Genomic DNA, 12,334 nt, shown 5'->3' on the forward strand with positions numbered 1-12,334 from the left:
AAGCTGGTCTCGTGGCCATCTTCTTTTCAGGCGCCTCGGAGGATTGTCAGGAATGGAAGAGGATGCAAGATTAGAAACTAGGGGGTTTGAGTGGTTAGGGAGTTTATAATGGAAGGATTGATATCTGGTTCGGGCTAGATCGGTTACATAAGGAATATTAAGGTCTTTATGTATGATTTTATTTGTGACAAAGTAAGGAGCATTGAGGATTTTACGAAGGGTTTTGGATTGTAAGGATTGAATACGAGAAGAATTCGAAGGTTTAGTGGGGCCCCAATGCTCAACTCCATATGTCCAGATTAGCCTTATTACAGTTATGTTGATCAGTCTTTTGTAATGTGTTGAAAGTTTAGACCGTTTGTCTAGTAAGTGGTGAAATATTCGAAATCGACGTGCAGTTTCCTGTCTTTTCAGTCTGGTGTAAGGATTCCAGGTTAATTGGTTGTCCAAATGTAGTCCAAGGTAGCGGATATGTTCGACAGGGGTAAGAGTAACATCATTAAATGAAACTGTAAGGCAGTCAGTAGGTTTACGACGAAAGGCAAAGGTGATTTGATGGGATTTGTTGGAATTTATCTTAATGCTCCAAATTTTAAATTCAAATTTTGTTTTATTGCCTTTTAGATGATACACTCTTTACAGAGGATAAATTCCAATTATAACATAAACAAATCTGTACCGCTACAACCCATGAAGGGTCAGGTGTACAGTACATTGTAAGGATGTACGATTACTAGATCAACGGTTGTTAAATGTAAAGGAGGTGATTTGGTTAGAATCACGATAGACTACCAAATTTTTTCCGGAAAAGGGTCATCCGTGGCACAGATGGTTGAAGCGCAGGTCTTAGTAACTTGAGAACTGCCAGAGGGGTTGACTTTTTTCCTGTTATCTTTCGTGGCGGTCCCATGAAATGAAAAACTTGACTCCCCGCCAGGCATGGGGTCATAAAAAAAAGAAAAGATTTTTCCCTAATTATGAGAATCCTCTTAATGAGGCTGGCTGAACCACAGGAGGACTCTAGAACATTCAAGGTTCTAGCTGCATTAACAGCTGTATTAACAGCCGAATTTGAGCACGGTTCCTTCGAGTCAGTACTCAGTTGTAAGGCACTGAGGTACTAACTTTAATATTTACTTTATTATCCATTGAGATATATTTTATTTTAAATTTTATTTCATATTTATTCAAGAAGTTTTTATATCATTTCAATATTTGTTATGTATTATGAGTAAATGTATCATTTTTATTCATTTTATGCTGCTATTTGGAATTTTCTTTATTTCCTGATTTATTACTTTATTTAAATTTTTATTTTTTTAAAACTTTATTTATCCTTTATTTAATACCATTGGTAGCACTTTAACATAATTTTTCTACACTAGAAGGTCTCGAGGCCATCTTCTTTTCAGGTGCTTCGGAGGATTGTTAGGAATAGAAGAGGGAGTAAGGTTAGAAACTAGTGGGTTTGGGTGGTTAGGGAGTTTATTATAGAAGGATTGATATCTGGTCCAATATACCTGTATGCCAACAGACGTGACGGCAGTGTAGGTTGGGACTTAAGTCCTATAGCGCTCGGTTTGGAACGTTGTGGGTTCGATTCCCACCTGCGGCAGACAATCACTCGTCGAAATGGAGAATACTCGAGGAAAATTACCTATACTGTACAACTTGGATAACGGGAATGTTAATGTGAATCCTGGCCTTAAAAAAATAAATAAATAACTGTGGTGAGAATTTAAGATGTTTTTTGGCTGTCGGTTATGTAAAAATATCCATTTTAATTATTGAAAAAAAAAAATGTTTTTTTCTTAATTTGTAAACTATACATCTCCTGGTATATTATAACAGCTAATTGGAAAAATAATAAAATTTTCAACCAGACAAATTAAAAATTATTTCAATTGTACCTGTTCAATAGTACGATGCAACTATAATTATTTTTAAAATATTCTGTGCAACTTACCCATTTTTTTTTATATATTTCTTGTTCTGTGGTCATGCTATTAAGGCTGGTTTAAGAGGTTCTCTGGCGGGTCAGTTTTGTTTGTACTGATTTATCTTTTTGTTTTACCTTGATCGAAATTTTTAAAACAGGAGTTTTACGCTGATAAAACCGCTGGACCCTGAATTTTGCCGATAAAATTACCCGCTACTCTAGGTCTCTCATCTAGCTCCTTTTCAGCCTTCTGAAGCTCTGTTGTAATACCCTGATTATTAATAGAATCTCTAAGAGTGTTGGTGTTAAAATTAGTAATCAATACATAGGCCAGTAGATCAACTACCATACTGTAGGGCTTGTTTAATGTTCGCTTTGAATGATCTTGTCTTTGAGTAAATGTAATTTATTGTGTCTGCTGAGGAGTTTGAGTTTTATCGAAGTTTCTACTAATTTATTTTTATTTAATGTCAAGAAGAATTTTTCAAAAAATGAATGTAAGGTACTAAAGTAACATAAAACAAAACAATTGTTTCAACTTCCTAGTTCTTGTGTTTTTTTTTCTGTTTAATTGTAATTTGTATTTCTTCAAGGACTTGTTTAAAGCTCAGTTATAAGATCTCCTCTTCCATCTTGTTTTTTCGGAGCTACAGCAGTTCTGAGTGTAATTTCTTTCTTATGCCGGGAGGAAGAGAATGCGGAGATATCTTAAATACTAAACCCTACACGCTTAATTTGACAAAACAAAGACTTAGTCTTAAAAAACATATTCCTATCTAGCTATTTTTTATGTTTTAAACACGTTTATATAAATATATTTATCCATTTAGTATAATATTGAATTGTAAGAACATGTATCTTGTAATAAGGAATTTTGTTTATGAGAATTCCTTTCTTATAATAAATTATATTATTTTTATTGATTATGAGGCAAAGATAATTTCTACTTCATATTGTCATACATCTTTAGCACGTTAAGGTTTCGAGGTAAGTATTCCATCTGCAGAACAACGCTACAATTCAAAAATTAACTAATACTGCACTTGCAAATCCTCATTTAAAATTAAACAATATCTTATATTGTAAATTACATTTTGTATTATAAGAATTAATACTATGTGCCAGTAGGGGTCTTTTTGGAGTTATCGAATAATGGGCAGGGTTCTTTGAAATACATTAATCCTGTCTCAAGACCGAAACATGATGAATATAAATGTCAGATGAATATTCCGTTTAAATATTACTGTTGTTGATTTTGCGCTTTGTAATACAAGTTGAGGCTCTGAAAATGAGAAATGGTTTAGCTAAATACTTTTATAAATAAAACTGATATATTTATATAAATATATATATATTATTAGGAATGCGTGTAGATTCAGACATCCTCTTCGACGGAGCCGGTAAATATCCTGACAAGTGCGGCAGAGGCGGCTCGGTCGTGGAGGGACGCCTTGTCCGGAGGTGGCAGTCGAGGGAGGATCTGTCCCCAGGCCTCGGCGGGCCCCACACCTAGCGGGGTGGCCAGCAGAGAGTCCCAGTCCGGAGACCACTCTCCACTCAGCACCTGAAACAAGTGGTTAGTAAGTATGTAATTAATTTATTATTATCATTATTGATTAAAAAGATAATGGAAAATAGAAAAAAAATATAAATATTTTACCAGATTAAGTTAATTACCGAAGAAAGAAAAAAAACTTATTTCCTAGTATTTCCTACGTACCAAAGCACGAAACTGCTGAGGCGACTTACTCTCCTATGCAGTGCTAAAACTATTCATCACCAATAACCCAGAGATCAATAGGTGCACATTTATTTAGGATGGATTGGATCAAGCATTTAAAAGAAAGGTGGGGGTTCAAGATACTTTCAGTTGTCATATTGAAATATCAGCTCCGTCGAAGCTGAGGGGACAAACCGGATGGAAAAATGCTCTTTTTCTTGAAATGGAAGCCACGATTAAAAGAGATGAGAACACAGTTATCTTTAGCGATTTTCAAGCCGCTATACAGATATAACATACTCAGTCAGTATGAACAAGCTGACAGATTAGAAAAAAGCTTGATTGTGCAGAGAATCAGACTGTTCAACCAGTACCTTACAGAACACTAGGAGTTCTAGCAGAAGGTAATGAGTGGGAGAAAAATAAGGGCGAATGAATTTCCGGCAAGCAGAGGTTGTTTCCTCCGAATAACAGAACATGATCTCCAAAAAGGCTTCCTTCGGTCGGGCATAGCAAACTCATCGAGATGTCCTAATGGTTGATTATCGTGTTTGAAATTATTGAATACAATCTTTTTTATGTTTATAAGAATATAAAACAATATAATAATGAATACAAATCAAAAATAAATTTGTACCAGGCTACAGGAAAGAGAATGGTAAGATAGCTTACTTAGTTTCAAATAGAAAAAAAAACCTAAAAATATATACTATTTACAGACCCCTAACATAGAGTATACGAGCTGAGCAATGTACCAACAATTTGGAACGAACCAATAATATCAATTATAAAAAAAATAAAATAATATTATTTGAATGAAAATTTCTAGATTATTTCTAATCTCTAAATCTCTAGATCCATAAGACGTAGATATGTCTGCCAACACTCAAAATAAAGTGAATTTAACTTAATATAAAGTTGTTTATGACACTTATCTTCGTAGGTGTAGTAGTTTTTATGATATTCATATATGTATATAAATGTTGCACATGAAAATTTGTCCCAACAACTATAAATCAATTTATTTTAGTAGATTTCATGAAAAATACTACTCTTACGAAGATAAACGTTATCAACTACTTTATAGTTCATTAAACTAGCTTTAATTTGAGTGCTAATAGACGTAAATAACTCTTTTAGGGCTCATATTTCAGCAAATTTACCCTTCTTTAAATAACATTCTCTTAGGTTTTCTTGTGTTGTTTCTATTTTTTAAGATATAGTGCTCCGAACGAAAAAATAGTTTTTTTTATCGCTTTGAAATTTTTTATTCCCCCTACCTATACTTGGCAGACTCATCAATTTTGACTAGTAATTATACATAGTTTTCATCAAAGTAATCAAAAATTGGGGTGAGATAATTGCCTTTTTCTCCTCTTGGGCTCTTGTACTATATATTATTTTCTTGAACTTTTGGTTTCATTTGCCTTTTCCGTTCTGAAATTTCACAACCTCAACGTTTTTATTATTTGTATATTTTCATTCTTAAATTAGTTATGAAGGTTTACTTGTGAAAAAATCACTAGTGTTACTGAACTTTTTGAAAACTTCGACGCTGTAACTATACAACTGACAACGAACTACTCAAGTTTCAAATATGTGACCTGAAAACCTTATTTGGAAAATTAGTACAGAAAAGTATTGTCATATTGAATAATATAGTTAGTTATATCTATTATATTATATATAAACGAATGAGGATAAATTTCCACTGAATGATAGGCCCACTGCAGAAGATTTTTTTATATACATTTTATAAAAGAACGGTACGGTCAGAATTGAGAATCAATGGTCCTTTTCATAACGATACAATGGAAGAAGAGAAGAAACTATTTTAAAATTTCATCTTAGAGTGAAATTAAAAATAAACAAAAGACACTGGTACAAAAACAATTGAATTTCAGAACGGGCTATTTCCTCTTGCCATTTTATTTGAAATAATATTTTTACAAATGATAGAAAGACACTAAAGACAAATTGAAATTAATATTGCATTCTGAAGAATTGCAATTTTAATTTAAAACTCACCATCCAAGATTTGGATTAGTTTGTCTCTAGTTTTTCAGTTCGTCACAAAAAAATAAAGATTGCTCAAACTATTCAAGGTTGGACTATTCTTAAATAAAACTTAACATAAATTAATACTATCAAATCTCTCACTGTCTGTGTTAATTTTTTGTGTAAATGAAGAGCTGTTGTATCTTGCAAAGCAATGGTCTAATAGAGCTCATTTTGGTTAAGAGACATTTAGTAATAATTAAAAAAGTGAACAAACTTTGCTTAAAATCCTAAGTATCGTTCTAATTTCTTTAAAAAAAACTTTTTTGTTGACCTGTGTTCTTTAATTTAATATATTAATATGAAGTCTTCTTGGATACTGTTGGGACATATATATTGGGCACCTATAGTTCTTACTGTCTTGGAGTGATGTAAGATTGTCTTTTTTATCTGTTGATGTGAGATGTAGTATTGTGCAATTAGAAGCTTTAACTGCGATAAGATATCTTCAATAGCAAGAGTGGCCATAAAGTCGATTCCGAGACCAATTTTGGTCGAGCGTCGATTTCTCGCATTGTCTGGTGTGGAATTCTGTGTAATATGAAATTTGAAGCGATTGTAGAAAACAAAACTTTCAAGCAATAGTTTCAGACATATTTCATTTTGATTATAAGTTATTAGTTATCCATATTTTTTTAATTATCCTAGACGTGAGTTTTATAAATTATTGTTGTTGTTTTTTACGAAGGTAGATAAGCCATATATCTATATTTCATTACAATGTGTACTCAGCAATCTATTGATGGATTACCAAAAGGTAAGTCATATTATTCTTACATGGATACATTTTAAATCCCAAAAATAACGCGGAAGTGAAATATTGAAATCAAATCATCAGCTTTACAAACTCCGTAAATTCCTACCTCCAACATACTTTCTGGTTCCTATTCATCCATCTTCTATCAGTCCGCTGGTGTTCCTCAGGGTAGTATTCTCGGTCTCATCCTCTACATAATCTATACAGCAGACATACCAACCAATCCTAAGACTATCCTCACCACGTATGCCGATGACACATGTGTGTTCGCTGTTAATAATAATCCTTTAATTGCATCCCAAACTCTTCAATCCCATATCACAGCCCTCGAAGAATGCCGTAATTGGAGGATTAAAATAAATTCCAACAAATCCCATCAAATTACCTTTACCCTACGTCGTAAACCTACTGACTGCCCTACAGTATACTTCAATAATATTGCCCTTACCCCTGTTGAACAGATCCGCTACCTTGGACTACATCTGGACAAACGACTAACCTGGAATAACACAAGACTGAAAAGACAGGAAACTGCACGTCGATTTCGACTATTATAGCACTTACTAGACAAACGGTTCAAACTTCGAATTCATTACAAAAGACTGATTTACATGAAAATTATAAGGCCTATCTGGACATACGGCGTTGAGCTTTGGGGCTCCACTAAACCTTCGAATTCCTCTTGTATCCAATCCTTACAATCCAAAATCCTTCGTAAAATCCTAAATGGTCCCTAGTTCGTCACAAATAAAATCATGCAAGACCTTAATGTTCCATTAGTAACCGATCTAGCCCGAGCCAGATATCAATCCTTCCATAACAAACTCCCTAACCACTCAAACCCATTAGTTTTTAATCTTGCTGCCTCTTTTATTCCGGACAATCCTCCGAGACATCTGAAAAGAAGATGGCCTAGAGACCTTATATTGTAAAAATGTTTTTAGAGTGCTACCATTGAGTAGTTTCTCTACATGGTTGTACCATACCAGTATGATTTCCTCAAATTTACTTGAAGTATTTATGTACAGTTGAAAATATCAATAAATTAATTTTTAAAAAAAATCATCAGCCATACTCTGCAGCTTTATAACAAGTTTTTCATATCTATAAACAAATAGTCCAACAACTTATACATTGCAGTTGACAAAAATATTAAATTGAATTTTAACTTAGCCAAAATCTATATTGAAAAGGTGTCATAAAATCGAATTTTTTAGCTAACGTATATACGGAATGCTGCTATCAAAAGTTGGGTTTAGAAATTTGTTTTCTTCATGAGCCTATATCTCGTATACTTATTGAGTGATTTAAAAATAAAAAATAGTTTTTAACATACGTATTACTTATCCACCCATACCTCACTGGAATGCTCCTGATCCTGAAACACAGTGTATAAATATAGTATGCATTTAAAAGATACAAAGTGGATCTTATATTCAGAAAAGTTTACCACCTCTGTTCTATAGACTATTCTTGTAGGTCTACTTGAATAAATCGATTTTTTATCTGTTCCTGGAATTTTAATCATTAATTGTATAGAGGATTGTTAAAATAGAAATTTACACTATAATTAATTATTTATTTTAATCGTATATTTAATTAATTTCATGTTATTCCATCGAATAATAATTAATTATAATTTATTTTTAATAATAGACGGTGATAGCTGGTACTGAAACATAATTATAATTATTTAATAACAAGCGATAAATGCATGAATTATTAATAACGATTTTAAAGTTTAAATTTTTTTATTCTATGTTATAAAACATTGGCATATGTAATTTCCTTGGTTCTGGACAAGAGACTCTAGTTTTTCCACCCCAGAATCTATACTGTAATTTAGTACTGTGGAAGCGATGGACCATCACTAACTCATATTAATAGTCTCTTCGAAGCGGTTCGTTCTGTCTGAGGAAATTGAGTGTAAATAGGGAAAAGAAAAATTTAAAATATCGGCCCAGGAGGGACGAACTTCTATAAACCTCTAGCTTATTTTTTAAAACTTTAAGTACATTTTAATGGTCTTATTACCTACAAACTCTTTTCAATTTTATAGTTGGTGCATTTAAATTTATCTTCGGGGTTTTAATCATTTCAAGTGTAATAAAAGTGTAAAAAGGAAATAATTGTTGTTGTTGTTGATTTTTTGCTTAAAGGCGTAAAACCCTCTGGTCATCAACGCCTATGGGATGATAAAAGTAAAAAAAAAAAAATAAAAAATAGAATAAAATAAAATAATTAAATAAATAAATAATACAAAAATAAAAAACAATATATAGAAATAATTAAAAAAAAAATCAAAAAAAAAATCGAAGAGGAGTTATAATTTATAAAGAAGGCGATGTGCTTTTAAAAATTCAAACACTCGTGCAATTTTAGCTTCCTCATCTGCGAGATTAGGAAATTAGGAGATTAGGAAATAATTTATTATGCAATTAAAAAATTAAATCTGTACCCCTACAATCCATGAATGGTTAGGGGTGCTGTACTTTGCAAGAAAGCACTGTTACTCGACCAACCGTTGTGCAAGGAGGTGATTTGGTCAGAATCAAACTCCACCGCTAGAGAGGAGGCACGGAGGCAATCAAGGGTACTCACTTTATGGGGCTGGATGGACCCTGGAGGACTACAGAACTCACAGGGCTGACTCACGGCTACAGTGAAACAGGAAATAATTATTTGCCATAGTCGGATTCTAACACGGGTCCTTGGAGTTAGTTGCACAGTGCCTTACCCATGAGCTACCCACTCCATTATGTAATTATATTAGATTAATAAAAGATGTTTTATCAATAATATTATATAAGTAGTCTTCAGGTATAGAAATTGATTAATTTAAAGTATTATTTTTTTGCTACTACATGACTTTTTTATTTATTTTACACTCAACCCGTTAATATTCTCTGATCGTTTTAATTAATTTTGTGTGTTGTACTCGATTTCGTAATTAAACAATAAACGTGAAATAATTATATATTTATAATAATTTAAAGCCAATGTAAATATCATTGCAATGTTAAATATGTTGAAGTGTGTATGTTTATACCTTGTATTAGTGGAGAGCTCCTTAACTTTGTCTCCCTTTTTAAAAAGAAACCTAAAACATGGGAACCAGTCTTATGCAGTCACTAAAAAACAAATGAATAACAAATAAAAATAACACTTTGATATAAAAACAAGTTGATAGGGATTGAGATGAAAAGGAAAATGTCGAGAAAACTATTAGGTAGCGAAAATTGATAATTTGTTGATAATTCTTCTTAACACTAGAATATTTTACGGCTTCGTCAAATATAATATTATAGGTTAAATTTTTAATGAGGCGTAGATAGTTGATCGTAGATTACTGATTGGAGAAGATGGTCGGGAGGTGCGGTCAGCAAATAAAAACATAAATAAACAAAAAAATATTTATTGTCCAATCAATTATTAAATTTTATTTGCTATAATATATAAAATGTATAACAACGAGGATTATGTTTAAAAAAAGACATAAAACGAAACTATTCTAGCGATAATATAACAAAATCATATAATCGAAATACCTTAAGTGAAATAGCAATTTACCTCCGAAAATTTTTCTACTTGCCAAACAAGAAAATCGTTTTTTCACAAAACTATCTAGAAGTTCTATCTTATAAAGGAAGCATTAGATAACATAACAAACTTAGAATCCATCACAGACAACTATGATGACACTCAGTATCAGGTCCATCTATCTCGACCTTATAAATTAAAAAACCAAAAAGACACTACTTTATTATAAAACTGTTTTTAAAACCTTCATGACTATATTTGCTTTGTGTTTTCGCCAAATTAAAAAATACTACATTGAACCAAATTTCACCATTGCCGTAACGAAATATCGCTGATATTAGTAGAGTATGTATACTTTTGGACAAAATTAGCAAAACACTTCATATTCTGTATTCATTTATTCATTTCTTGATTGGAATTAAACGAAATCGCCGTAACCAGCTGGTATATGTTACCGAAGTTATGGTGTTGTTGATGTATTTTCCTACGTGATCTACTAAAGTAATCTTCTTAAGTTGATTAGATTGATCTGTTTCACTATCCTGAATTTTGAATTTGGTAGCAGATGTATCCAAAGTCATCACAGTAATTCACGATACCCACCATCGAGTTGACCGCTATCCTACGCTCCGTTCTTTTAAGAAGTGTAAAAATTTATGTAATAGATAAAGATTGGAGAAGATGAGAGAGGTGTAGCGAGTGGGCTCAGGACTCATTATATTCTATCTTACGTCTTATTGTGCATTTTGGGAGGTCTTTTTGAGGATACTGTTTAATAGTCTGTCTCAATACTACAACATCTGGAGCAGTCACAAATAACATCCATTGAAGAATATTCTCAAAACTGGAGATATAAATAAATAAAATCATAACCTTTCGAAAATTAAAATTTCAATATATGAAACAGGAAAATGATTTAATTCTACCAAACAATTTTAGCATCAAGAGGAAACGTCTTTCTTACATTATTAGTAAAACAAACTGTGACAATGCATTGTTTTTTAAAATTTGATTGCTCAAAATGATCTATAATTCTGATATACCGCTAAAGTTGAATTGATAGTACTACTACTTAAAATAATAATACTTAACATAAAAGACAAGAACTTAACTCCCTTTCAAAACAAACAAACAACCTTCATACTAAAACCTTTCTCGACCAGAAATTTGGGGGACAGCTGAAATTTCTAACATCTAACGCGTCCAATCTAATCAGTCCACAAACCTTCGATTAATAGTCTATGCAACAAACTATGTAACCAACAATATCCTACACAATTACCTTAATATCCCATTTATGTTAGATCTTACTCCTTCCAAATTGTTCACATTCCATAAGAAACTCACTCATCATAATAATTTTCTATAATTAACAAATAACATAACGCTTTCAACAATGTAGGCATGGCTTTATGATTAAGCATTGCTCAGGTTCCCGAAAGTCCTGCCACTGGATAAAGTAGTTGATGAGAACTACGCCCACAGCAATCACTTGCTCCCCTCAGAGCTTCGAAAGAACTTGCCCCGAATAAGATGGATAGGGCCTCACCTGATCGAAGGGGCGCTGGCCGATGTGAAACATTGTGAAGAGGAGTGTGTTAGTGTTGGGGTGTGGCACCTCTCGTCCCAGTGCCTCTGAGATCCAAGGATCCTTTGTCACGAACTCGAAGAGCACCTGCAAATGGAGTGTCCTGTTTTTTTTACAAATATACTTCTTAAACGTATCTATAAAATACTAAATATAACGGTTGTGCAGAAAAGGTATGCCCTATTCTAAAGTTAAAAATATTAAAAATCGAAGATTTCCATGAAGAATAATACTTCCTTAGTCTGTCGCGACAATAATAATAATAATAATAGAATAATGGATATAAAGAAAATTGTTTAAATAAAATTAAATATATTTAATTAAATATTTCTTACCATAAGAGATTTTCTTCCTGCTTTTGTTAGGAGAAGCTGACTGACTTGAAGCTCACATATTTCTTGTGAAGCTTCCAGATCGTAAGTGGGGTGAGGAAACTCTTGTGCTGAACTATATGAAACATTTTTTTTTTTACTAATAATATCTTATAATATAATAATATAATATAATATTAATAATAAAAATCAAATCAAGCTTTGGTTTAAAAAAAAATAGGATTTGTAGATATATTTATTCGTATAAAATACGAAGTTATAACGATTTGCAGTTATTTATAGTAGTCTGTTAGCTATATTTATTATCTCAAATAAAGAAATCCAGTGTCTTCTTGCGTTTTCATCCTCAAAGATACTTTAAACAAATATTAACTATGTCTCTAATCTGGATGTATTAAAT

The 12,334-nt window shown here is 32.2% G+C and overlaps 1 protein-coding gene across 1 annotated transcript in view; it reads right to left on the bottom strand.

Annotated features, from left to right (window-relative positions):
* Positions 1-3,302: 3,302 nt before the first annotated feature.
* The window catches only part of LOC106680622 (uncharacterized), a 47,830-nt gene continuing 38,798 nt past the window's right edge, over positions 3,303-12,334 (bottom strand). Inside the window, exons 12-14 of the mRNA XM_014420472.3 lie at positions 11,938-12,049; positions 11,564-11,689; positions 3,303-3,503 (exon numbers count right to left, since the gene is read on the bottom strand). Coding sequence (XP_014275958.2) covers positions 3,315-3,503; positions 11,564-11,689; positions 11,938-12,049 — 427 coding nt within the window. The 3' untranslated portion in view covers positions 3,303-3,314. The remainder of the gene's footprint in view (positions 3,504-11,563; positions 11,690-11,937; positions 12,050-12,334) is intronic.

Source organism: Halyomorpha halys, unplaced genomic scaffold (assembly GCF_000696795.3).
Source record: "Halyomorpha halys isolate HHAL.00 unplaced genomic scaffold, Hhal_1.1 Scaffold270.1, whole genome shotgun sequence".
Lineage (NCBI taxonomy): Eukaryota > Metazoa > Arthropoda > Insecta > Hemiptera > Pentatomidae > Halyomorpha > Halyomorpha halys.